The 27,940-nt window shown below is 42.9% G+C and overlaps 2 protein-coding genes across 39 annotated transcripts in view; one reads left to right on the forward strand and one right to left on the reverse strand.

The window, feature by feature from the left end:
- The window catches only part of BTBD10 (BTB domain containing 10), a 77,559-nt gene extending 67,881 nt beyond the window's left edge, over positions 1-9,678 (forward strand). For 9 of the 12 annotated variants that reach the window (XM_081545145.1, XM_081545140.1, XM_081545148.1 and 6 more), the window contains 3 exons: positions 2,343-2,540; positions 4,936-5,046; positions 8,567-9,678. In XM_081545145.1, the coding sequence (XP_081401271.1) occupies positions 2,343-2,540; positions 4,936-5,046; positions 8,567-8,877 (620 nt within the window). In that variant the 3' untranslated portion in view covers positions 8,878-9,678. Of the gene's footprint in view, positions 1-2,342; positions 2,541-4,186; positions 4,292-4,935; positions 5,047-8,566 lie in introns of all 12 variants that reach the window. The other 3 variants (XM_081545138.1, XM_081545137.1, XM_081545147.1) reach the window with 1 other exon arrangement.
- Positions 9,679-10,404: 726 nt separating this feature from the next.
- The window catches only part of BMAL1 (basic helix-loop-helix ARNT like 1), a 107,087-nt gene continuing 89,551 nt past the window's right edge, over positions 10,405-27,940 (reverse strand). For 9 of the 27 annotated variants that reach the window (XM_081545098.1, XM_081545092.1, XM_081545107.1 and 6 more), the window contains 9 exons: positions 27,234-27,383; positions 24,569-24,815; positions 23,141-23,247; positions 21,650-21,800; positions 20,729-20,817; positions 19,107-19,215; positions 16,229-16,322; positions 12,032-12,134; positions 10,405-11,073 (listed from right to left, as the gene is read on the reverse strand). In XM_081545098.1, coding sequence (XP_081401224.1) covers positions 10,913-11,073; positions 12,032-12,134; positions 16,229-16,322; positions 19,107-19,215; positions 20,729-20,817; positions 21,650-21,800; positions 23,141-23,247; positions 24,569-24,815; positions 27,234-27,383 — 1,211 coding nt within the window. In that variant the 3' untranslated portion in view covers positions 10,405-10,912. Of the gene's footprint in view, positions 11,074-12,031; positions 12,135-16,228; positions 16,323-19,106; positions 19,231-20,728; positions 20,913-21,649; positions 21,801-23,140; positions 23,248-24,568; positions 24,816-27,233; positions 27,384-27,940 lie in introns of all 27 variants that reach the window. The other 18 variants (XM_081545100.1, XM_081545102.1, XM_081545099.1 and 15 more) reach the window with 6 other exon arrangements.

The following is a 27,940-nucleotide window of genomic DNA, read 5'->3' on the forward strand; positions in this document are numbered from 1 at the left end:
TTGGAAAAGACCCTGATGCTAGGAAAGATCTCAGACAAGAGGAGAAGGGGATGACAGAGGAGGGGATGGTTGGATGGCATCACCGACTCGATGGACATGAGTTTGAGCAAGGTCCGGGAGTTGGTGATGGACAGGGAAGCCTGGCATGCTGCAGTCCATGGGGTCACAAAGAGTTGGACATGACTGAGCAACTGAACTGAATGGCCAGCTAGAGGAGAAAAAATTGAAAAAGGTGACCGAAGAACAGCAGCCAGAAAGGAGAAAGAAAACCAGGGATAATGATACCAAATCTTAGTGATGAGAGAGTTTATTAGAGAAATGCAAATCAAACTATAATGACCTCACACTGGTCAGAATGGCCATCTTTAAAGTCTATAAATAATAAATGCTGGAGAGGCTATGGAGAAAAGGGGACCCTCTTAGCACTGTTGGTGGGAATGTAAATTGGTGTAGTCAGTATGGAGAGCAGTACGGAAGTTCCTCAAAAAACTGAAAGTAGAGTTGCCATATAATCCAGCAATCCCACTCCAGGGCATATATCCAGACAAAACTGTAATTTGAAAAGATACAGGCACCCCATGTTCATAGCAGCACTGTTGATGGTAACCAAGACATGGAAACAACCTAAATGTCTATCAATAGACAAACGGATAAAGAAGATATGGTTTGTGTGTTCTTGTGTGTGTATAAACACATAATGGAATATTACTTAGCCATAAAAAGAATGAAATAATGCCATTTACAGCAACATGGATGAACCTACAGATTATCATACTAAGTGAAGTTAAGATAAAGACAAATACCATATGATATCACTTATTTGTAGAATCTAAAATAGGACACAAACATACCTATGAAACAGAAGCAGACTCAAGACATAGAGAACAGACTTGTGGTTGTCACGGGGGAGGAGGATAGGGAAGGAAGGGTTGGGAATTTGGGATTAGTAGATGCAAACTAATACACACACACACACACACACACACACACACAGGATAGGTAAAAAACCTACTGTGTAGCACAAGCAACTGTATTCAATATTCTGTGACATAATGGAAAAGAATATGAAAAACATTAAATGTATAATGGAATCATTTTGCTGTACAGCAGAAATTAACATTGTAAATCAGTAAAAAGTTTTTACTTCAGTAAAATTTTTTTTAAAAGATGTTCATTTTCTTTAACAATCCAGAGGTCATTTGGAGACTATAAGAGAACGTATTTGTATGTGTAAGGGTTTACCTATAAAGGGAATTTAAAAAAATCATAATGGAAGTATGCAGCCTAGAGAGAGACATGGCTAAATAGTTAATTATGTAATCATTTATTATTATATTAACAGTTACTAAGTAACATGTTGTAGAGAGGAAAAAAGCTCTAATTTGGGAGACTATAGATTTGAGTTTTAGTGTCTTCTCTTACTCTTCTGGTAGTTCCTGAGGTGATAGATCCTTAGATAAGAAATAGGATGTTGCCAATGAAATAGGAATAAAATAAAAATGATTAGGTTGGTGCAGGTGAGTTTGTGACTGTGTATTTGGAAAGTTAAAGTTGTTTGTTATGTCAGAAGAAGGGTCAGGTGAAGTGTATCTTTCATTCCTCTCAGTTCTAGGGTCACATAAGCTATGTGATTCCTGTGTGCTCAGTCGTGTCTGACCCCATGAACTGTAGCCCGCCAGACTCTTCTGTCCATGGGATTTTCCAGGCAAGAATACTGGAGTGGGCTGCCATTTCCTTCTCCAGTGGTAATTCCTGTACCATGCTGTATTTTGCTTGCCCTTTTGCCATCCTCATTCCATAGTCAAGTGACCCTTTTCATCTCACTCTGCTTCCTACACAGTAATATCAATGATGTTTGTAAATGATTTTCTGAAAAAGAAAATGTGGAAAGTGGCCTATGGGGACTATTTTATTTCATATGGATAATCTGCAAATATATCCTTAGAATATACTTTAAAATATAACCGCATACGTTGATTGAAGACAAAATGATGTAGTAAAAAATACCCTGGACTGCGAATAGAGTCACGGAGGGTGGATTTAATTCTGATTTTGAAAATTAGTTTTGTAACCTTAGGCAGATTGCTTCATGATGTGTAAAGTGAAGAGGCTTTTGTTGGATGACTTTAATTGGCCCTTCTTGCTGTAAGATTCTGCAGTTCCATAAGAACTCTTTCTGAGAAAAGTTTTAGTGACTAAAGAATAACCATTATATTATCTACAGGGTCCCGAAGTAGATGCTGAACTAATGTGGTGTTTTATTTACGTGTTTGTTGTTTCTGCTCTTCTTGTACTTATCAGTCACCCCTAAAGCGAAGTTATTTTTGTGGGTTTTATTTCAGGTGCCCTAATGCATGAGTTGTCAAATGATGGTGCTCGCAGACAGTTCGAATTTTACTTGGAAGAAATGATCCTGCCTCTCATGGTAGCCAGTGCCCAGAGTGGGGAACGTGAATGCCACATTGTGGTGCTTACAGACGATGATGTAGTTGATTGGGATGAAGAGTATCCACCACAGATGGGAGAAGAATATTCACAAAGTATGTACTGTGGCATATTTTCTCTCTCTTAAATCACCACAGATTTTCTCTTTATCGTTTATAATATTGATTAAAGGACAGTTTTTATAAAGAAAGTTTTCTGAACTCTTTCTTATACCAGGAGTGGACAAACTACAGCCTGTGGGCCAAATCCAGCCTTTTGCCTGTTTTTATAAATAAAGTTTCATGTATTGTCTATGGCTGCTTTTGCGCTACAATAGCTGAGATGAGTAGTTGGAATGAAGACCGCATGGCTAGCAAAGCCCAAAGTATTGACTATATGGCCCTTTACAGAAAAAGTGTATTCACCCATATCATGCACAGAAATGGTTTGCTCTTTGTTGAGTATCCAGACCTTAGTTTTTTTTTGTTTTTTGTTTTGTTTTGTTTTGCATTTAGAAGCATCCAAGAGCAATAGATCCTGGAATAGTAGATAATGAAAAATAAAGCTGTTTTTTATAGAGATGAATTTTTATTTGTATATAAAATGAGAAGCTTCAATTCACTGATTACAAAGATGGCTTTAAGTTCTAAGACATTCCTTTCTTAATGTCACGTGTTCTGGGAGAATACACCACCCTTCTGAAAGCTTTGTGGAACTTTAGATATTTTCAGTCAAAACAGCACATCTTGAGCAGCAGTGACTTTTTTCTTACTGTACTTCTAAACTTCTAATTAGAACCTTTTGATTTTTTTTTTTTTCTATTAGAATGTGTATCTCATACTGATTTTGTTTGTTTGAATGTTTGTTTTTTGGTGAGCCCAATAGAGTATTTTTGAACAGTTCCATAAATTGGGAAAAAAATTACAGGTAAAAGAATGATTCAAGAACAGGATTATATGAAGTATTAGAACCCTTTAAGCTCTGGTTTTTCCATCTTATTTACCCTTTTCTAAAAATAAAGCAGACTTCCAAGTGGTATGCTTTTTTAATTTTAATTCTAAAGATTTTCAAATGATTTATTTTAACACAGAGTATGGTAGTACTTTTCAGAATTTACATTGAGATGTTTCCTTTGCATGATACACTTGAATGAGTACTGTGATTCTTTTGTGGACAGTTGCAGTAATAAAATGTTGCTGTTAACTCATTCCTAGGCTTTTTGCTGACCATAGTTTTCTATAATATGTGGAATAAAAAGTTGAGCTTTAGTTTTCAGAAAGTTTGACTCCAAGAAAGAAGGGCCAACCATAGAGCACAGAAATGACATTATAGTGACAGAGGAATAATATTAGACCTGGCTTTTCCTTTTTAGTTATTGAGCTTTTCATTTCAGTGTTTTTTGGTTTGTTTTTTGTTTCTTTTCTTGAACTTTGAAGTTTAAAAGGACTGGAAACATTTTTACTTAATTTGTCTAAATATGTTTCATTTTGTGTCAAGATTTTCCAACCTAAAGAAGATAACATTTGAGGAGACAAGAGAGAGCCTATCTCTTCAGGCTGATTTTCCTAAGAGTGACATACACCACCCATTCTGAAATGTCAAAAAATCTTTATCTTAAAATATCAGTAATCTTAAGGATGTGGTAATAATCACAACTTTTACCATGAGTAGCTTCTGTATACGTTTTTTCCTTTTATTGGCTCTTAAACCAGCATGTTTGGTTTGTGAGTGTGTTTTTCTTTTTTTGAAAAAACCTTTGCAGTTCACCTTTTAAGGGAGATAACTCCACCTGAAAGAGAGAAGGCGAGGAAGGTCCATCAGTCTAACTCCCTGAAGTGCCCAGCACATTTGGAAGACTCAACATGTTGTCAGTGGAGTGTCTGTCCTTTGCAAAACCAGTTTGCTCTAAACAGACTAACCTAGGCAGAACATGCTCGAATCTGCCATTTTTAACATCAGTATTAAATGGGGCTATTCGCCTGAATGGAAAACAGTTTGTGGGGAGGGTCTTTGCCTTTTCGGGGAATTATTAATAGTTGCTCAATCCATGAAATGTAAGATGTATCCATTTTGAACTTTCTGACAAGGCAGTTTTTTCCCCTCCAGATGAGGCCTTGTAGGCATCCTAGCAAAGTCTTTTACTTTGCCTGCTTGATAGTGATGTGATACTGATACCTTTTTTTAATTCTCTTTATTTGAAGAAATTGGGGCAGACCCCATTCCAGTAAGTCTGTGTATGATATATCTTTCAGAAGGAGAGTCTTCCTGTGGATTGGGTTACCTGATTGGTTATTAAAGCTTTTCTTGTTTCATCTTATGTAGACATTTGCTTCTATATTAACTGTACTGAATTATCCTGTCATGTTGGCTAGTCATCCTTTGGCATCACTGCATCCATTATTTGGGCTTTTAAGGTTGTCAGGCCCCTTTGATGATCAAGATAAATAGGCTTGAGTCATCTCTAAGTACTTGGATTTTAATAAGAAAATATTTTTGTCTCTTTGTTTCCAGTTATTTATAGCACAAAATTATATAGATTTTTCAAGTACATTGAAAACAGAGATGTGGCCAAATCAGTTTTGAAGGAGAGGGGTCTTAAGAAGATTAGACTGGGAATAGAAGGTAAGACATTTTCACTTTTCTTTTTTTCTAATTATCTTTTGGAACCAGCAAGGTTTAAAAGCTGGATCTCATTGAGATTATATTTTGAATATTTTGAGAAAATTTCAGACAAATGATTACTGAATGCTCATGCAGTAAACACATAAATAACAAAAGTCAGCTTTCTTTATCTGAGAAGAGAAATAGAAGGCCCTTAAAAATTAGTATTTATTCTATAAGATTCTCTAGCAATATAGAGATATGAATTTGTCTTTTATGCCATCACTCTACTTAATGCATTTTTTTACTAAGCCCATGTAGTGTGTTTGGCACACGTGTGTATATGCCTGTAAGGCTGACAGGACTCTTTGCCTAATAGTAATTGTGATAATAGCCCAACAGAACTAAAATCTAGTACTTCTTTGAAAATTCATGTAAAAACTGGTGGTGGTGGTTTAGTCACTAATTTTCCAAGATTTTACCTGGAAAATCCTATGGTCAGAGGAGCCCAGCGGGCTACAGTCCATGGGTCGCAAGAGTCGGACACGACTTAGCAACTAACCACCAGCACCACTCTTTTTACATGAATATTCGAAAAGTATTAGATTTTAGTTCTATTGGGCTGTGATCACGATTACTATAGCTTACTAGTGTCTTAAGGTAGGATAATAGTGAGCTTATTTTCAAATTGAATTGAATGCCCATGTACTTCATCTTACTTAAATGCAAACTTTTTAGATTGCTTTTTACTTTGTGATTTAAATGAATGTTTACAAATGCTACCTCAGATCCTTCTTTTATTTTAAAGTGCGCTTACTAAAAACAGTCCATGGGGTCGCTAAGAGTCGGACTCGATTGAGTGATTTCACTTTGACTTTTCCCTTTCATGCACTGGAGAAGGAAATGGCAATCCACTGCAGTATTCTTACCTGGAGAATCCCAGGGACGGCGGAGCCTGGTGGGCTGCCATCTATGGGGTCGCACAGAGTCGGACACGACTGAAGCGACTTAGCAGTAGCAGCAGCAGTACTAAAAACAAAATATCTTCCTTGGCATATCATAGCCTAGGGTAATGAGTAAAGATTCTGGAGCCGGATTGCTTGTGTTCAAAACCTATGATTTAATAGTTGTATGACCTTTACTTCTCTTTGACTTTGATTTCTCATCTAAAATGAGAGTATTAATAAGTACTTTATAGGGTTAGTATGAGTGTAGAATGAGTTAATCCATGAAGAACACTTTAAATAGGGCCTAGCACATAGTACTTTCTATGTTTGTGATGGTGATAACAAAGATTACGGTGTTCAGATCGTGATCAGGTGAGCTGTTGGAGATGATGATGAGGGACTCCTAAGACATGCAGGGAAGAATGACCAGAAACGAGGTCTTTGCAGGAAGGGGAGGGGAGGAAATTTGGGGTTTAAAAAGAGGGCACATTAGCTTCACCAGTATATGTCCTCTTCCGTCATTTTGCAAACAGTGAGTTTTAGCTGCTTGGTTGCAAAGCTAAAGAGACTGTAACTGGAGGGGGAATTACTTTAGCAGGCCCCTAGAGTTATTTGAACTGATAACAAGTGGGTTGGAACTCTGTTTAGAAAAAGCCTGATACACTGTGTCTAAGGAGTATGGACCTTCCCCTTTAAGCGTGAGGAAACCATTGGTAGTTTAAAGTAAGGATATAATATGATCATACTTGTGTTAAGAGTGGTGATTCAGTGTGGAGAAGAGATTGGAATACAATGAGATGGGAATTTAAGGACTTTCTAATAGTCCTGGAACAATCAGGGACAAGGGAATAGAGATGGAAACCTTTCTGACCTCTAGAGTTGCCCTTCAGATGGTAATTGGAAGTATGAAATGAAGAAGACATTCTATAGAAGGTGTTTAGAAGGTGTTTAGTCCTGCTTGCCCCTGTGCCTCCCTCACCTCAACCACACACACACACACACACACTCCACACATGGCTAAATATACTAGCTGCCAGTGATGCCTGCATAACATCCTCCTATGCAGGAATCCTTAATTGAACCCCTACTACATGAGGAGGCCTGTGTGTGGTTTTTTTTTTTTCTTCTGATTTTAACTGTGGCCCATAGGCCAAATGCAGCCCACTACCTGTTTTTTTATAAATCAAGTTTTCTTGTAACATAGACATATTCATTAATTTATGTATTGTCTGTGGCTGATTTCATATTATTATGACATAATTGAATAGGTGTGATAAAGACCATATGGCCCACATGCCTGAAGTATTTACTGCCTGGCCCTTTATAGAACATGTTTGCCAGTACTTGGTGTAAACTAGCAATTCATGCTGGTAGGAAAGTGATAGCAAATAAGGAAAGTATATCTTTAGAGAAACTGCCATACTGGTAAATGACTGAAATGTTCCCAAGACTGGGATGGTTGTTACCAGTTGTTACTCTTCAGTGATCATGATCTAAGAGAAGGAAGATGTATAATTACCAGGGAAAGCTGTGTCTACTGAAAAAAATAAAATGTTGCACAACCTGGAAGTTGAGAATTATGTTTTATTTAGTGGCCTTACTGTCAACTATAGCCTTGGATATGGCCTCTCAGATAGCCCTGAGAAACTGTTCCAAGGAGGTAAGGGAGGAGCTGGGATATGTAGGAGTTTTTGCTGGGAGAAGAGAAAAAAATGATCAAAAGATTATAGCTAATCACAAAAAGCAGACATCTCAAGTATTGATTTTAGTGCCTCTCTACCTTTGGGGCAATGCAGGAGACTGGGCTTGAAATTATTCCTTTGATACACATCTTAACTATCTAGGGCTATTTTTCCACCCTGAATTCCCCTTAGGGGCACCCTTGGGTCGGAGGTGGGCTGCAGGGGCTGATGGTTTAATGGCCACAACATTTCTGTTTACTGAAATGGCAGGCAACTTTTTTTTTTGGAGCTACTTTGGAATTGCCAGTCTGAATGAACTTGATTGTTCAGAGTAGTAACATTCAAATGATATAGAGGTTAAAATATTGGCTTTGCTGACCTAGACAGAAAAAAATCCCTGGAACCAGTGAAGCTGGAGATCACTACAGCTTCTCACCACTTGAACAGTGAAAAAAAAAACACCCAAAATGATGTAAAGATGAGATTTAGGTTTAAAGAATGTAGAAAGGCTTATATGGCAGTAAATTGCAGGCCCTGAGGCCAAATAATTGTGTGAAGGGATACCAAGGGTGCACAACCAGAGCCCATGATGCACTAGATTACCTCCCATTGTATTAGGGACCCAGCCCCACCATGCTCTCTGAAAATTTTTCTGGTGGTTGGTGGGAGGTTTTGTGAATTCTATCAGTAGGATTTCAATTTCTTGCTGTTGAACTAATGACCAAAGAGAATATTGGTTTCCTTCTTTGTTTTAATCTATGTTTGTTCAAGAACTATAGTAACCCTCTTTAGGTTAAATTGAATGAGGAATGTGGGGACCTGTGTGTGTGTGTGTATGTGTGTGTGTGTGCGCGCACGCGCACATAGATGTATGCATGCACATCCTGTTTTTAAAACCTCTCTCTCCTTCAGGTTATCCTACCTACAAAGAAAAAGTAAAGAAAAGGCCTGGGGGCCGCCCCGAAGTGATTTACAACTATGTCCAAAGACCCTTTATTCGAATGTCTTGGGAGAAGGAAGAAGGAAAGAGCCGGCATGTAGACTTTCAGTGTGTGAAGAGTAAATCTATCACCAACCTTGCCGCCGCTGCCGCAGACATTCCCCAGGACCAGCTGGTAGTCATGCATCCAACTCCGCAAGTGGATGAGCTGGATATTCTACCCATCCATCCCCCTTCTGGCAACAATGACCTCGATCCTGACGCACAGAATCCGATGCTGTGACGGTGATGTTCCTTGAAACCATAGCATGCTACTCTTCACAGTGACACTGCACTCTCCTCATCCTGCACTGCAAGGCCACTCTCTTCATTGTGAGATTCACAGAACGATGTTAGGATATTGCAGTGTAGGCGTTTTTAAGACCAAAGGTAGCTGAATGGTTTTTTAAATGAGTACAACTCTAGCATCTTGAGGTTCCAGTTATAAATGTATTTGTTTACCAGTAGGTTTGTGAAATTGGTTCTTTGTATGGGGGACAGTCCTTTTTCACACGTCTAGATCTTTTCAGAAGTGGTGGAAATTGGCAGCTGGGGTACTTTGTCTAGATTGATATTCATCACACCCCAGATAAAATGTAGAATATTATATAGTTGCACTTTATAAATGGTGGTTAAGTGGAACTGTTCAAGCCATTTTTATAGTTGTGATGCACAATGTAATTTAAATAAGTGCTTCTATCAAAGTATTCCTTCAGTAAAATGTGTATAGTTCACTGCCCATGATGAGCAAAAATGAGTATCACTGGGCTTATTTGAATGATGAGGATGAGATTCAACCATATCTTATCAGTTATCTCAGTGCCGTTTTCATCCTTTTCAAGTGAGTCACATGCAGGGAATGTGAACATCAGAGGTGGGTTATTATCCGGTCTGCCTTATCCTTACTTAATTTGTTCACAGATATTTATTTACTAATGATTTTTTTTGAAAGTTATGGGATAGGAAAATGAAGTGTTTGCTCTTCATTTACTAAATGATTGTAAACTCGTTTTTCATCAAAATAAAATTCCATTGTTTTAATGTTTCTGATCTTTATAACTATCTTGACCAGATTTTCAGTCTCGTATTTTGCAGATTTCCTGTTTTATTGGTGTCAGTAATAATTAGAAACCAGGAAGTAGCTCAAGGAACTCCAGTTTGATATATGTGTGATGAGGCACTTATATTCTCCACCAACAACTATAAAATATAAATACAAAACATTAGAACTGAAAAAGGAATATTTTCTAGTGCAACCTGATACGAAGATAAAATACTTTAACTAGGTTCTATAGTTAACCTTAAGTTTCAGAGCCAAATTCTGATGATACTGGTTCGGTGCTTTCTTTCTTCAGTATACCATGCTGTTCTGCCTAGCAAATTGTTCATGCATGTGTTTCTGTTTTTTAATATTCTGTGACTCAGTTCAATATGCTTTCAGTCTGGGGTCACGTAATGTTTGAAGCCATACAACTGGTAGTAGAGAGGAGTTGTATTAGAGGAGCCAGTTTGTTCTAATCTTGAGTTTGTAATTTCAGAGGACTTGAAGTTTGTGTTTAAGCAGTAATATCTTTGTTCTCACAGCAACTAAAATTACAGTACAGCTAAACAAGTGACACAGGAAAATTATGTATGTCCTAGAATTTTTATGAAGACCAGAAAGGCACTGTAAATGTTTTTGGTATGGATCATCCATAAACACTCACCATGGAAAATCAATGATCTAGCCCTATAGCATTTTTTTCCTTAATTATTTGAAATGTGAGCAATATTTATAGAACAAGGGAAACATTTATTAAAAATATTTAACTAATACATTATACTTTAACCCATATTTATAGTAAAGGATTCTTACAAGGAAGAATAAACGGTTTTATGATACAATTAGTATAAGAAATATCCACATGGGGAACTTCTTTGTAGTGTAAAAACACCATACATCTGAAATGACCATTTGCATATAAAAGCTACCAATGATGCTTCTGTGCACAATGATTAAAAAATTCAACACAAACAGAATCCAAAATATACAATTAATGCAAGCTATCCACAGCTAGCCCAATAATCAATGATGAGGAAACACTGGAGCAGGCTTTAGTTCCACTTTTTCTGAAGTTACACATAGTTAAGATTGACTTGTATCAATGGCTCTGAGATGGCTTTTATGAAGACAGTACATAAAAGCTGTTCTCTCCTTATCCAGTAAGCTTCACAGACTGTATAACTCCATCAGTAATGCACTTTGATACTGTAGCTGTTGCCAAAGCAACATATAGTGTTTACAGCGGCCATGGCAAGTCGCTAAAGTCAACAGGGCCACCAAGCCCAGCATCTGCTTCCAAGAGGCTCATTATGACAGCCATTGCTGCTTCATCATTACTGGGACTACTTGAGCCTTGATCGTTGTCTATCATGTCTATGCCTATGTGAGGGTTTTCACCTGTGGGAGGAGATAAAGACTGGTGAGTGATACCAAAGCATGGTTAACTTTAGTAAACAGTTCCTAAGTACATTTTAACAAAGTTAAAACAGTAGGGCAAGAAAGCTGCTTTGCCATTTTTTTTTTTTAATATTCATGTTTTTCAGATGGAAGACCCAACTTTTTAAGAAGGAACTACTTAAAATTCAATAAAGATTAAAAGTATGAGTTGACCTCATTTTAATATTCTGATATAACCAGTTATAAGGAGGGAATTATAGAAGGAAAACCGTGCAGGAGGCCCTGGTTCCATTCCTGGGTCAGGAAGATCCACTGCAGAAGGGATAGGCTACCCACTCCAGTATTCCTGGGCTTCCCTTGTGACTCAGCTGGTAAAGAATCTGCCTGCAATGCAGGAGACCTAAGTTTGATCCCTGGGTTGGGAAGATCCCCTAGAGAAGGGAAAGGCTACCCACTCCAGTATTCTGGCCTGGAGAATTCCATGGACTGTATAGTCCATGGGGGCACAAAGAGTTGAACATGACTGACTGACTTTCACTTTCAGAGATTAGGGGAAAAAGATCTAGAAATAGAAGTAGAGAAAAAGATGGGTAGTGTGGGAGAAGCAAACTCTTCATTGCTTAGTGACTTTCAATACCCTCTAAAATGCTTTTTGATCACCCTTTTAGAGGTTCTGTCTGAACCTCCATGAGCTCCCTCTGAAGAGATTATGTTCCACACATTGGGAGAAAGCCTGTGTCCAGGCTGCCGGAAACCCCTCTTGAATTCCAGAGACATGCCTGGACCCCCACCAGAACCCAACCATTAAACTTTGAAGTCAAGATTTAAATAAATTTTAAACCTTTACTTTGTTCTTAACAAGTATACCTAGAACTGATTTGTACATTCAGTTCTTAAAACTGACGTCATGCCAGATGTTTTGCAAGTTCACTGCAATAGAAATAATAATGCTACTTACCAAGAATAGAAGAACTATCAGAATATGGATAACCTGCGTTCTCCTGAGCCTGCCCTGGTAGTAGGCCACTGGAAGGAATGTCTGGAGTCCCTCCATTTAAAATCTACAAACAAAAGTGAAGTTTTCATGTCATCAACAGTTTCAATCGGTATTTTACGCAGTGTCACCAAGAAAATGAATTGTGTTGAAAAGAGGAAGGTGAGGAGAAAAAGCTTCAGGTGGCTTCGGTTTCTTATTGGATGATTTCATACCAGAGACTGTTAGGAATGGTCACAGTAAGGAGAAAACCTCTCCCCCAAACTAGTATTCTCTTTACTTGATTCAGCCCACACAAGCAATTTAAAGGCTGAATAAAATTCCTAGAGCACTTATTACCTTGGATCATGCTGTTCACATGTTTCTCTAAGGCCAAGGACTAAATCTCAATGAACTCAGGTGGGCAGGGCTCCTCCCCTGTAAGGGAGTAAGATTCCTTATAGCAACAGATGCTGCTGAAGAATCAGTAAGAAAGGGTTGTTATACTGGGAAGAGACACAGCTCTGAGGAGTCACAAATGAACAACAAAACACTAGAAGTAGATCATCATTAGTTGTCCCACAGGGGCCAACATCAGTAACCAGTGGTTTAAGCTCTGAGAGAGGCTACTGAGAAATACTGAATATTATTACCACTCCTCAGTAGCAGAACTCTCTTCCCTCAACTGTCTACCCCCTTCAACCTCCCATGACCGATTCTCACAGAAAAGCACCTCTGAGAAGTATCTGGATGTGGGTGAAACAGTTTGGTAGCAGCTAGATTTCAGGAGAGGCAGTGATTTCAGGCCTTGCCAGTAGATGGCATTACAACTTTATCTCCACAGTTCAACTTTCTGAAAAAGTGTTGAAAAACTTGACACTCTAAAAACGATTAAGGACTCCAAAGAACTTTTGTTTATATAGGCTATATTTATCAGTATTACTATATCTGAAGTTAAAACCACCAGAAGTTATAATAAACTTATTACACATGAAAATGAATAGCATTTTAATGAAAAAACTATTTTCCAAAATAAAACAAAAAGTTGGAAGTATATATATATAAATATATTTATATATATAGCAAGTTGAATGTCTAGCTTAACAATTTAATTGGATTCTCACTTGCTTCTCGACTCAGTCTGTTTAGATATGCTTTCTGAAGTACATATCTGAAGAAAATCTGACCTCATAAACAGGCAGTTGGAAAAGGGAGGTACTTTAATGGTTTTTTCAAATAACCGTGGTATTCTTCTTTGATATTACATCAGAACTCAGCAGGTGGAGGTTTCTTAAAGATAAGGCATAATGTGGAATCTGAATTAAATTTTGGTACTCTGTAAAAATCCATTGGTGTATATTGGTATTTAGGATGGATCTTTTTCACCTTCGCACAATTCTGAAATATCTTATATTGGTCATTTGGAAAATACTGGTTTACTGAGTTATGCAGATCTTCCAAATGTTGACACACTTCATTGTATAACGTTAAAACATCACCACTGTTAATATTACCTATGATCAGAAATATCTTAAGTTTTGGCAAGCAGTCGAGCTCAAAGCAGCAGATACAAGTTTTTCCCCAAATTCTAACTTTTGCTTGAAAGCTAAAATGTTACCACATGTCAGTTGTTTTTCCTTGAAGTTGCAGGTTCACTCATTTTCAAGAAGATGTATGCTAAATACCCGTCTTAAAAACCATAGTTTGCAATAGTAAAAATGGTGTCCTATGAAAAAAGTGATTGGTTCAGTTTAAAACTTAAACCGTTGCACTAGTGCTTTTTCTTGAGACAACCATCATACTTTGTGTGCAGCATAAGTGCTTTAAGCATATATAACATTCTGTAACTATTAAAAAGATTTACTCAAGGATTTTATAAAATTATTTTACTGCTTTATTAAGGATATTCTTAAATGAAACTGGCTTTTAAATTGTTTTTTTATTCCAAGTATATGGTGGTGAAATATGGTGACTGTCAGTACAGTTTGGTGCCACAGGCTTGATTTTTTTTGCAAAAGCACCAGCAATTTTATCCAACATTGCTTTTGCACTGTCAGTTCACATAACAGCACAATCAGAAAAAACTTTTAGCATTGTTATGAAAATACTTTTGACCACACAGACCCCTGAAAAGACTCCCCCCTCCCTTACCCCGACCAGAAGACCATAGATGATGTTTAGGGAACTTTGGCCTTATCCGACCCTGCCTTGGTGCCTCTGGATGTCCAGAATCTCCTGGAATCTGAGGCTCACTAACCGTTTTAGCTTGACCCTAATTAAAACAACTGGCAGGCTAAATGACTCATTTTTGGACCTCCTAAGTTTGAAAGTGACTGGGAAGTGTTGGAAGCCCGGGGCCACCTTTACTCTCGTGGCTTTGGTATACTAGTTAATGCTGTCTTTTTAAACTCTGTCTTGTTTAGATGCCCTTCTTATAAGTTCTGCTGCTTCTGACTCAGAATACATTCAGAATTTCTTCTCAGGTCCACTTTTATAAGCCCAAAGAAAAGGAAACATTTTCCATAAATGCCTCAGAAATACTTGGGCTCTGTTATGTACAGTATACTTTCAGATCTCTGGCAGTTGTTGGTATGAAAAGAATCAGAAGTCAAGAGACCTGAATTTAGTTTGGGGCCATACTTATTAAATTCTGGGCTAGTCGTATACCATTTGGTAGCCTGGATTTTGCCACCTATGAGGTTGTGAGGATAAAATGAGAGATTGTATATGAAAGTTCTCTGAGTAATATTTAAGCACTGAAGTGATGACCTTCCAAAACAGAATAGTGGGATTCTTGGTAATACCAGAAAGTCAAGTGCCTAAAAGTTGAATTGAGACCCAGAGAAAAGGATACCACACTAAGATGGTGGATCTAGTATGGAAGAAGGACCTAGCAGTGTAACAAAACACGGCTAAGAGCTCAGCCTGTGAGCAGTGGAGAGGGCTGTGCCCAGGCCAGACTTCATCTATGGATGCGATACTCATTACCAACCAGGCACTTCCACGTATATTCTCTCATAACAGGACTTCATGTGCAAAGATGCTGGCTGCCCTAGCCTATTATTAGCCTCATTATAGAGAAGTCAAGGGCTTAAAAAATTATACAAGGCCACACACCAGTGCATGGCAAAGGTAGGCTTCAAACCCAGGTCTCTCTTCCAAATGTGCTCTTCTGCATTAATGGCTTTCAAACCTTTTTCCAAATAAACATTTTTATGGAAGACTCACACCTCATAAAACAGAAATAAAGCTACCCTGGTAGAAGCAGGAGTCCTGACCTTATCTTTCTCATCAGCTGGCCCCCTCCCCAGCCCCACCCTACCTGGCAGCACCACAGCTCCTGGTAACCTGAGCCTCTGAGAAGCCAAGTTTTAAAAACCCATGCCCAGTTTGTGCCTTAGGAGTCCAATCTGGGTAAATTCTTTGTCTATGTTTTGGGAGATAGGGGAAGGAAGACTTTATGTCTCAAGATGCTGGCCTCTTGGTCATCCTAACATCCTATGTTAACATCAGACACTATAAATAGATTTATGATTTACAATTAACATTGGCCTAGGCTTGCAAATTCTCAGCTCCAAAAATGAAAACAGATTATTGGTTTCTAAGACTATTTAAAATGTAGTCTTCTGATCAGTTCTTCTTTAGGGCTGGCAACAGATAAACTACTTGTACTTTACACTGTCCCATCAGAGAAAACCAGGCAGATCCCTAAGTATTCTGCAGCTGCACAGGCATGACTTGCCTTCCAAAGCATCGCTGGTATCACTGTTTCCAGGGCCTGCACTAGAAACTAAACGATACTTTCTCCCTGTGAAGTCCTGTGAAGACTCCTGGCAGAGAACTAGGTAGTTTTACATACTCGCGAATCCTTCCTTCATGGGAACTCCTGAATTCCTCCTTCCATGCAATGGACTAACAGCTCTCCAATCCTTACGATGATCTGTTTCTGCCTGCCTCTGCTCACATAGGGTAAACCTAAGGATGTCAGCAAGCCTCCCTAGTCCAGTGGTATGCTTTGTGCCTCGCCTAACACAGATGCATTTACTTTGAGGAGGAAAAAAGGGTCCTACTTGTTTCAGCAACCACAATTACAATTACATACTCCCACTTTCAGTATTTCAGAACTTGGGTAAGAGCTCTCTATATGAAGAAGGGCCTTAGTCTAAGAGTCATCAGCCCTACCTTCTTGCCTCCTGGAGAAGAGGCATCAGGGGGAGGTGTACTTGTGATGTTCAGTGGGCTGGAGCCACAGCTGGAAGGCGATGACCCTCTTATCCTGTCAGAGAAAAGAGGAGTTAGTTACATTGCCTTTCCTTTTTTTCAGTGGAGTGTGTGTGTTTTGATGAGGGATGGGGATGAGAAGATCTAGAATAGGGATTGGCAAGCCTTCAGTAAAGGGTAGGAGAGTAATTATTTTAGGCTCTGTAGGCTATATGGCCTCCGTCACAACTACTGAACTCTGCCCCTATAGCTGGTGGGGGAGGGGGGTGGGGGGAGCCAAGACCATATGCAAATGAATGGGTGTAGCTGTGTTCCAATAAAACTTTATTTATAAGTGATAAGCTGGATTTATCCCATCTGCACCTGATCTAGAACACAAATCCTGGAGGCAAGCTTCTCCCTGACAAAGCCCTTGGATTAAGTCTGGATTTCAGGTTTGTGAATTTCAAGCAGGTGGCCAATTTCCTCACAGCCAGATCTCAGAGTGGATTGGTAGAACTTTAGAAATCCAACCTCTATCTCTGATAGATGAACTAGACTCCACAGCAAATGATTTATCCTCTAACCCACAAACACTGCTTAGCTAGTGAACACTCAGGAGATGGAGGGTGCTGGGGCAGCTTAGCCACACCTAGAAACTAGTCTTACAGTCATAGTCATCGTCATCTCAGGGAATGGGTGATGAAAAGTGGGTTCAAGCCCTAATCAGCTAGCTTATTTCTCAGCATAGTAGGTTTACAGAGGGAAAGACTTAGAACTATAAATCCACATAAACTCTTGTCAAGCTGAAGAACCTCAGGAAAGGAAACCATGACCTGGCACCACAGCTAGAGTTTAAGGGAGACTTGAATGGCAGCTGTGTGACTACCAGGCTCTTAGCACCTATATGGATGAATGAATGCCGCTTCTGGGTGACCCTGGGACCCCTCCACTGCCCAGGAGACTTTTGGCTCTTGGCTGTACTGCCTAGTTCTGTAATTTCTGAATAAATAAGATCTCTCTCTCTCTCTCTCCCCTGGACCATAAGCTCCTCAAAGGCAGGATACAACTATATACCAGGTATTCTTCACTCACACAGATGACTACTAATTGCTTATTGAAAAAATTATTGAATGTCTCCTACTTTTCCCTACCTACATCTGTAGAACCACTATTGCCCCACTTTCCCTATCTTGGAATTGCCTTTTCATCATTACTTATTTCATCTTCAATATCTAGTCCTTAAATTACTGATTTCTCTTTTGGACACAATTATCACTCTAGAGTGGGCCTCATTCTGAGTCATTAAGCATGCTCACCTTCATCTCTTCCTATTCCAAACCAACTTGGAGGCTTAACACATATTGCTCAGCACTCTACAATGCACAGGGTCTTAACATTTTCTTCCAGTCTCAACTTCTCAGCATCATTTCTTAGAATTCTTAGCAATCTCCCATCACAGCTCCGTGGTTCTTTCCTACAAAGAATCTGCCCAGGCACGTGGCCTGGTTTTTTTTTATCCTGAATATGCCACTCACATGCCCACTCGAGTGCGTGGCCGTCTTTTCTACAAGGAACGCACACCTTCATCACAAAATTCAGCTAAAGCCAAGTTCAAATCCTTCCTCCCTTGTTTGCTTCTGCCCAAGGAATCTTCATTTTTGCTTTTATCGTGAAGAAAATAGGCTTCGCAAAGATTCAAGGGCGGTTTTATACTATTCTTGGATGGTTTCAAGCAAAGCACAGGGTATGCACACAGTGGCTGATCAGCACCATATTATCACTGCACACTGCCCCACCCACATCTCCTTCCTGAAACAGACTGAAGCAGCCACATCCGTCCTTCCTGAAGGGCCGGAACAGAACTGTGCTACCCACTGGGATATGAGCCCCTCTGCGACCATTAGAAAACAAGGCCAGCTTCCAGTTCTCCTCAGAGAATCAATCCAGTGGCAGCAGGGATCCTCTGATTATGTCCCATTAAGTTTGCATTCCCAAGGACCTGGTTTCCACCCTCTCCATTCTCTAAATTCAAATGGACTTATAATTACTGCTTCCCACTCAATGACTGCTCTTAAAGACTTAGATTTAATTAACAATTGTTGAGCACTCACCACATGTCAGTTTCTGTCACTACATGACACCACATGTCAGTTCTAGGACCTTTCCTGAGTTCTCTCACAGTCCTAGAGCAACGGGGCGGGGGGGGGATAGATAACTGCCTGCCTTCTATGGTTTAAGTCAACAGAGTCCAAGAAGTTGAGTGACTCTCCTGAACAGAGGCCCAGGACTCAAACTCAGGTAAACTACTTGAGCTTTTCCTCTTTCACATGGAAAAGGCAGCCCACCCAAGCAAGCTTCTATTATAAGCTGATTAGCTTGGCCTCTATTACTAATTCTAGGCAGCTTTTTGACCTGAAGTGTGAGGCCCAGATCATGGCAGTTCACGGCTCTGCTTCTGCAGCCCGGTGACGTTAGTGCTCATCTATCCACTGGGAAGCTCCTTGGGTCGTACACCAAGTAATAAGAAAGTTGAGCCTCCCAGAGTTCCCTTTTGCTCTGACCTGTTTGGGTTTAGCTTCTTTATTTAAAGGCACTCCCTCTTAATCCTGACACTACTGACATTTTGGACTGAAAAATTCTCTCTCAGGGGTCAGGGGTTGGGAGAGCTGTCCTGCGTACTGTAGGATGTTTAGCAAGCAGCATCCCTGTCCTCTCTCCCCTGGATGTTTAGCAGCAACCTCCCACTCAGCTGTGACAACCAAAAAATGTCTCCAGACATCAACAAATCATCCCCTGGGGGACAAATTGCCACAGCATGGAGAACACTGGTTTAAGGGAACAACTAGGTGTTACTTGCCTGTGGATTTCCATGATTTCCTCAGCAATCATTCGACCTATTTTTCCTGCCCCAGCCCTGGTTCCCCCTGGAATCCCTGGAACGGTGGGGAGGGTCCTCTTCGGGCCACCTACAACAGAGGAATCTGAGAGTGGGAAAGGGGAAAACCAAGGGAGAAGACGCTATTACGTGTTGAATTAAAACCAGTTCTTCCCATGATCCACTTGAAATTCAACGTTAGGGTTGTGTCCAGAAGACATGAGAGCCATGGCTTTTCAGGAAAAGGCATTCCAGCAGGAAAAAGCTCACGTTTCCTTCCAGGATCAGACATGTTGATATATAGCCTCTAATTACTCATGCATGCCACATACATTTACTTAACACCACTATGCTACACGCCAGGAGCAGAGATTAAATCGGCATCCCTGCCCTCAAGGAGCTCCCAGTCTAACAGGGAGACACGCAGGACAAACAAGGGCTGGAACACCCTGTGATAAGTTTGACAGGGCGGCACCAGGCATTTGGGGCCAGGTGCAATTTCCTGGAAAAGATGAACTCTGAGCTGAGTCTTGTGAGAGGAGCACGAATCAGGGTGGCAGAGAGGAAAGGAAGGGAAAGCATTCCAGGCACGGCCACTGGTGTACACAAGAGCACTGGAGAGGGCACAGCTTGGGAGACGACGCCAAGAAACTCAGTGGGATGGCGCTGGAGTGAGCGAGCGATGAAACAGAGAAGCAGGTACCAGACCAGGAAGGGCCTTGGATGCCACCCTAACAGATTTGAACCATACCCACGGGGATAAGCAGCACCAAAGGACCAACTCCAATGGGGGTTATTGAGAAGCTCACCGCACAGGAGCAAACTGTAGTGGAGGACGGGGGTGCAGAGTGGGGAGCGTGAGACTAGTGCTGGGAAATTACCTGCAATAATCCAGGCAACAGATGGAGAAGGTGGTGATGGGGAGGTTTAAAGATAGAAGGGGCAGGATTCCGTGTTTCCATATAATGAGAGAGAGGTAGGAGTCATGGTTTCTGGCTTAACCAACCAGGTTGGGGGTGGGGGGCTGCTGTTGTGCAGAAAACCGATTTGAACGTGCTGAGTTACAGGTGCCTCCTTTGGGACTCCAGGAGGCAGCTGGAGGAACAGACCTGGAGGGACCGGATGTAGGATTCATCGGTGAAGAGATGGGGACTGAAGCCATGCAAGCAGAGGCAGGCCCAGGAAGGAGTCAGGTGCACAGAGCAGTGGCCAAGGCCGGGTTGGGGGAGGGAGCCCAGCATGGCTCACACCGCGGTGCTGACAGACACCCTCCTCCCACCTCAGGAGCCAGGGGCCGTGGCCGAAGAGCCCTTCACATCACAGCTGCTGGGCAACACAGTGGGAGGAAAGCACAGCAGCACAGAGCTGGCTATTTCATGGGCTTCCAGGGTCCAGGCAGCCTCAGGGGAGGCAAAACCAAGTTCCCAGCATTTCAAGCTCAACAGAGAAAGTGAGATGACAGTGTCCTTAGTGATCACTCCCGCGAGGCCCCCCAACTTGATCCACAGAATATGGTGGCCAGGGACCCCAAACACTGGGGGCAGGAGGTGGCCACAAACAGCTCCTCACGGGCAAGCCCCCGTGCCCCGGTGGCACATAGTTACCTTCTCCAGAGGGCAGCATGCTGTCCATGCTGTGGGGGGACGCTGTGAGCTGCGGGAAGCTGGGGTCCCCGCCTTCCAGGACGTTGGCTCTGTGAACATCCCAGCAACAAGGAAACGTGAGTCAGGCCCGCCCAGAACTGTGCACCTTTCACCTTGGCCATGGTGTCCGGTGTCCACTCTGGACCTGGACAGGCCAGAAAACGAAGTGTCTGAGTGGCTCAGTGGGTCTCCTCGCTGTCAGAGGACATGGCGGACAGCGTCCGGGGCTCTGGCCTTCCTAGCGCACATGGGGTGCGGTCCAGCGGGGGTGGTGATGCAGCAGCCACCACCGCTGCCACGAGGCTCCTCTCCAGGCGGCCGGCAGGGCACTGACCCCAGCCCCTCAGTCAGCTCTACCTACGAGTGGTGGGTTGTACATCACCAGGAAGGAGATGTGGGGAGCAGGTGGCAGAGGAGGGGGACCTTCCCTTCCTGCTCGCCCAGCAGGTGGCAGCCTTTGAGGTGGCATTCTGGCAGCGTGAGTGCTCAGGCCACAAGCCTGGGGGGCACAGATCCCCACCCCTCCTCCGCCAAGGCCGGTATGGGCTGGTGAGCCTTTCAAGGGTTATCAACCCTTCCCTCCATAGCGACACTGGATGCGAGGCCTGCAGAACTCAAAGGCTGGCTGCTTTATCGAGAAGGAAAGGCTGCTGTCTCAGAGAGCCTTTCCAACAGCTGGGGGCCTGAGAGTTCTGAGTACTGGAGCGTGTCCTTTGTTAGCCACCTTCTGGCTTCTGCCAGTCCTGAGGCTTCACAGGATATCAGCAAGATGACAGTAAAGGATGGGATACTGGCTGTTGCCTGTACCCCCTTTCCCAGGTAAGGGGCCCAAGGCATTTCTCCTTGAAGCAAGGGAGCTTCTGAAATAGGAAAAACACTTACAAAACAACCGTGTTGGTGGAGACAATGTATTCTACTTCCTTGGTCCAAGGGTTCATGAAACTGAACCACCGACTCCGCAGTGTGATGAAAGAACCATCTTTGATTTTAAACTTGTAGCAATTAGTGGTAATCTTTTCTCTTGTCTGTAAAACTTACAATACAAAGAAACCATGAACATTATTGTTTCCTCAGAACAATGCATTAAACTAACCAAATTCTAAATGCGCTCAGGCTCCAAGGCCATCCCCTCTTTAATAAGCCATGGGAGGTGGCACCTCAGAGAAGGGGTGTTTCTGAGGGCCTGATTCTGAGACTTCCAATTGGTTGTGAACCTGTCACTGTTCTTCAGAGTGTATGAAATGAAGGAAATAACGGTGCATTCTAGACACCTAACTGGATTCATCTATGAAGTGAACGCCACACAAGAAGGCATGGTCCACAGGGACCATGTTATCTCCCCATCACAAAGCCTGAGGACATCTGGATTCAGACAGCGTCTCACCTATGGAAACCTCATTCTCTCATGTAACAAACATGTAGCAAGTATGCTTCATGTGCCAGGTACTAGAGATAAAAGAGGAGACAGGATATGACTTGCACCCTCAGGAGAGGAATGAGGGACAGCTACGTAGAGGAGATTAGAGCTCTCAGGGGTGAATACAACTTTGCCAAAAGGAAGGAGGGAAGAACCCAGCGCTACCTGAGGAGTGGCAGGGCCTGGGGTGGGGGAGGGAACGGTGGGACGTCAGTGTGCCTGGAGGACAAGGCCTCTGCCGACAGGGATCGGGTGGGGAGGTGAAGCTGGGGAGGTGGCTCAGGGCCAGGACATGGAGGGTCTTGAGCATCTGTCAAAGGTGACTGGGCAGAAGGTTTTGAGCAGAGATGTGATTTATCAGGCTCAGTCTGTCAGAGCATAAGCGGGACAGCAATGGAAGATGGATTGGCGGGTCTGAGGCAAGTCCATCACAATTATCAGGTGGGTACCAGGGCTGCACCAGGGGCTTGGCAAAAAGGGGCCTCTTTGGAGATGCATGGCTGAGGTGAATGAACAGTTCTGATGGAGGAAAGAGTAAAGGAGGGAGTCAATGTTGGCTACTGTCTCAGGAGGCTATGTATGTGGCCGCGCCATTAACCAAGAGGAAAATGCAGGAGGCGGTGCAGGGATTTGTAGAAAATTAGATCTGCTTGGGCCATACTAAATCTTTACATAGTCCAAGGAAACCCTCTGAACCAGAGATGCCTTCCAGAAATTGCCCTGGCCAGCCTAGAGAGATCTGCTAGGCAGTCGGGGTGGGGGGTTATCTGGAAGGGGATAGATGGGGCCTGGGGAAGGAGCAGCACCCTCTCCTCCCAGACGTTCTGGCCTGCAGGTCCCTGGGCTGGCTGACTCCCACCTCACGCGGGCAGATTTCTCTGCAAGGGTCCGTGAACATGTCTAGAAGCAGGGGGACACTTGAAACTTAAGACCTGGTGTACAGCCCAGCAGCTTACCTTGCCTATGACATTCTGCGAGATGTCCTATGTCATCTTGGTGGAAATACTCATAACATGACGTGCCTAGAAGTTCTTGTGGTAAATATGCCAAAATAGCTGTTGCCCTAAAAGGGAAAAAAATTTTTTTTAAAAAAGAAAATATCATTCAGACAATTAACAGCATCTCTGCAGTGGATGACTCCTGCTACAGCCAATGAAAACAAGGTCAAAGCTGGGTGGATTCAGAGGCCTTATTACAGGGGTTTTGTTTTTTCTCATGAAGCTGACTTTAATCGGGGTTATGAAAACAGAGAAAGAAAGCAAAGACTTTCAAAGGGGCTGTTAGCACAAGACATCAGATTTTAGGTTTAATAGTAGTAACTGTTTTAGATTAAAAAAAAGTGGTAGGACTCTAAACTCCAGGACAAAGCTTCTCCAATTTACTGCCTGCTTTTTATCAGGGTGACCAGAAGCCCTAGTCGTGGGGCCCACAGGGATCTTGAGAAGTGGCTGCCTCCTTTTCTAGTATTTAGTGGCTGGCTATTTCCAGTAGCCAGAAAAATTATTAGCTTGTGGATAGCCCCTTAAGGAGGCAGCAGAGAGCAGTGGAAATTTGGGTTCTTAGCCCAGGTCTACTGCCAAACAGTTAGGAATCTTGGAGGGGGCTGGTCTTCAGGCTGAGCCTCAGTTCATCAACCATAAAGAATGGGACTGGACTAAATCAGTGTTGTCCAGCAGAACTTTCTGTGAAGACAGAAATGTTCCATACAGGTACCATTAGCCACTATTGCTGCTGTTTAGTTGCTAAGTTGTATCCAATCCTTTGTGACCCCATGGACTGCAGCCCACCAGGCTCCTCTGTCCATGGGATTTCCCAGGCAAGAATACTGGAGTGGGTTGCCATTTCCCTCTCCAGGGGATCTTCCTGACCCACGGATTGAACCTGCATCTCCTGCATTGGAGCTGAGCCACCAGGGAAGCCACATGTGACTACTAATACTTGAAATGTGGTTAGTGAGCTGGAGGAATTTAATTTCACATTTTATTTAATTTTAATTGATTAAATTGGCATATGGGGTTACTATAGCCAATGACTACTGCATTGATAGCTCAAGACTAGATAATCTTTTCCAAGTCCCACATCCCAGAATTCACATTACAGTAATTAATGGAACACTCCATAGATTCAGATAGCATGCTATGCCTCTTATTTCTCTTTTAGCCACGGACATCAAGCCACCCCACTTCACTGTCTCTACCTGCCAAAGAATGACACAGAGAAAATCTCTATATTTATGATGATAACCCACTAGGTCTCATTTTTCAGCAGATCCACCCATCACTTCCTCCTCTCTATCCTTAAGAAAGGCAGCCAGTCTGCTCTACTTTACTCAGGGTTGAAAATCCGCTGCCAAGACTGTCCAAGGGTAACGTGCAGACTCTTACCTCTGGTCTACGAAAACGAACTTCCCATCTATCGCGTGCCGGGAGACATACTCCATCGATTTCACCCTGATTTCCCCATTTGCCGGTTGTGGAACCATGTGAGAGTGCAGCCGTCCAATGGCAACAAGGCAGCTGAGATTACACCCCTCGTTGTCTGGTTCGTTGTCTTCGTCCAGCCCCATCTTTGTAGGCGGCCAGCTTTTCAAATAGCCTGTGCTGTGGATTGTGCAGAAGCTTTTTCGATCTGCTGGAGAGCAAAGTCCAATGTCAGTGGGGCTTTGGAGCCTGGAGGCACAGGCAGCCTATCGTGCACTGGGATGTAGGGAGGGACTGAAAATATAAAAATCAAAGCCTACTGTTCAGAAGTTAGCATTGAGTGAAAGAGAAAGACAGAAAGGTCAGGCATGATCCAGCATCATGTGTGTTTCATAGCGCTGGGCATCACACACACCAAGGGAGGAGCAGCACAATCTCCCTGGCAGAGGAAGGCTGCCCAGAAGAACTGTGTAGGAGGAGGGCCGGGAAGAATGAGCACTGGCTCAGGGGCCAGAATGTGTAAAGGCTGAGAAGGTACAAAGAGCTAGAGGGGTATCCTGTACAACAAACAGCAAAGAGCTCCAAGCAGGTGAAGTGAAAAGGGAGGTGCTGGGCAGAAGTGCTGGGAAGGTAGGTTGGCAGCATATTGTCAGGGCCTCGGATCATTTGCTCACAAACGTGTTAACCTTTTCCAGATTGGAAATGGAGAGTTTCCAAGGGCACTTATGGTGGGGAAACAGCCAAATCACATCGCGATTTGGATGCTTTAGTGATGGGGGGGACTGGAAGACGGTAAAAGCCAGGAGGAGGATAGTGATACAGCGAGAGATGCTGGGGACTGTCCTATGGCAGTGCTGTGAAGATGAGGAGGAGGCAGAAAGGATGCAGGGGAATTTCTGAGCTGAACTTTTGGGATCTGGTATGAGTATCAAATATTTGGTATGAAAAAAGAAAACAAAGATGGGTCCAACTTTTTCGGATTGAGTAGTTACTGGTACAGTTTGTTGACTCGGGGAGAGAATACAAGAGTATGTTTTAGAGGAGAGGGAGAAAAGATTTCAATGTGGGACATGTTAAGTGTGGAGCATCCATGAATTTCAACAGTACACATATCTTTTTTTGGGGGTGTGTGTGCCTTGTATTGCAGCACACGGGATCTTAGTTCCCCAACCAGGGTTCAAACCTGTCCCCCTCTGCAGTGGAGGACTGCCAGGGAAGTCCCAGTAGACACATTCTTATGGAATGTTTACCAAGCATCGGATCTGTGCTAGTTACTGGGAAAGGGTGGAAAACAAGTCAGGCACACTTCTGTGGAATTCACAGCCTAATGGGGGAGAGGTACTTTAAACAAATAATCACACAAATAACTACATAACTGCAATGGGAAGCAGATGTTAGAAAGAAAACCTGCAGGGTGTGACAAGCAGACAGAAGGCAGCCTAAGGGACTGAGTGACAGACATCGAGGTCCACTCTGAAGGAGGGTCTGCAGAGAGCCAGGGAGGGGAGCCGGTGGTGAGGGAGGCATTTAATTCAGAGGTGACACCACGTGCGCAGATGTTGAGTGAAAAGGGGTTGGAGGCATCAAACAGAGGTCTGTACGGCTCAAACCTGTGGAGTAGTGTCAGGGGAGAGCACTGCAGGGTCACATTAAAGATTTTAAACTTTTCTGCAAGAGCAATGGGAACCACTGAAGGGTTTGAAACAGGGGACTGATACAAAGATTTGCTTTTAGAAAGGTCACTCTGGCCATGTGAAGGGCTGGAAAGTGTGAGGAGGGTACTTCAACAAACTTATGAGATCCAGGGCAGCCTCAATCGAGTGATAGCAGTAACAAACACACTTCTGCAGGGGTGATTCATAGCATCAGACTTTAGAGCCCTAGGTCAGGTGGGAGGGAAACGGGGAGAAGGTGTCTCCCAGGCTCTTAGCACACGCAGCTAGATGCAAGGGGCTGCCACTAACATTCCAGAGGAAGTCTGGGTGGTTACTTCTACGTGTATCACCTATGAGATGCCCTTGAGATGTCCAAGCAGGTAGATTAAATAAGCAGTTAATTTACAAACCTGGAGTTCAAAAGAGCAGTGTGGGCTAGAAATATGAGCCTGGAATTTACTGGTATATAAATGCCTTTGAAAGCTACATGGGTGGGTGACATTACCTATGTATCTACTCCTCTTAAGAGAAGAGGGCTGAAAAGGAACCAACAGAAAGAACACAGAGGAGAGTTCAGAGTGGGAGGGGGCAGGAAGGTGAGAAGAAACACTTCACCATGGAAGAGAAATGACGTGTCCGCTGCTCCTAGGCACCTGTAGGCACTGGTGAACTTAGGGTAATTCTGGCGGGTGCTGGGGAAGCAGGGAACTGTGACTGAGAATACTCTTTCCCAACCACATGAAAACAAACAGAATTTAAACAGAGGAAGCCTTTCCACGAATCTGTCACCATGACCTCATCAGGGCTTTCTACCTCCCCGCTGCTCCCGAACTGCCCTCACAGAAGCAGGGCCACAGAGGTCCTGGCTACAAACCTGCGACCCACCTGCTCTGAGCCCACACGCTGCTGAGTGCCCCTCTGTGGAAAAGCCAGCCTCACCTGTGAAAGGATTTAATGAACTCTTAAGTGGTTACCTTTTTTCTTGGAGCAGGTGGAGGGGAAATCCTTGTCTTCCACCTTTACTGAAGGCCTGTTACACTTCATCCTACAGAAGAAAGAACGCCGTGCTCCAGAACATAATCGAGATGGCCCAGGGGTTATATCTGTTTTAACTGGAAGTCCAGCTGCAAATCAATACACAAAATGTGATAAACTGAGGGTCGTGTTGTCTGTCAGGCAGGGGAGCGTGCCCTTGAAGAAAGCCTTTTCTTTCCTGCCTCTCTGTAGTTCTATAACAGGGACCTGACAGTAACACGCCTCCTCACAGGCCTGCATAGATGCTCTACGGATGGGGTGCTGCCAGCCTGCAACGCTTCTATATGATCACGTAGAATGCAGCTACTGACAAATGGACTAGGTGCTCCGGGGAATAAAGAAATATACACGGGACCCTCTTTGCAACGGGAGCTGAGAAGGGGAAATGGAAGTTCACCAGAAGGACTATGCTGATGCCACACATGGTGTATGACTGAAAAGTGCCAAATAAAGGGCAGAAACAATCGCTGTTTCCCAGAGGAGGCAGAAGGTGGGCTGGGACCTGGAGGGTGGGCAGGATCTGGACACTGGAATGGAAAGGAGACAGCAGGGTTGACTCAAGTTCTCAAGCCTGGCTGAACGTCAGAACCCCTAGACACTGCATCAACCTGAAGATGCTTGAGCCCCATTCTAGATCTGTGCTGCC

The sequence above is a fragment of the Giraffa tippelskirchi genome, chromosome 11 (genome assembly GCF_054371585.1).
Source record: "Giraffa tippelskirchi isolate mGirTip1 chromosome 11, T2T-mGirTip1v1.2.pri, whole genome shotgun sequence".
Lineage (NCBI taxonomy): Eukaryota > Metazoa > Chordata > Mammalia > Artiodactyla > Giraffidae > Giraffa > Giraffa tippelskirchi.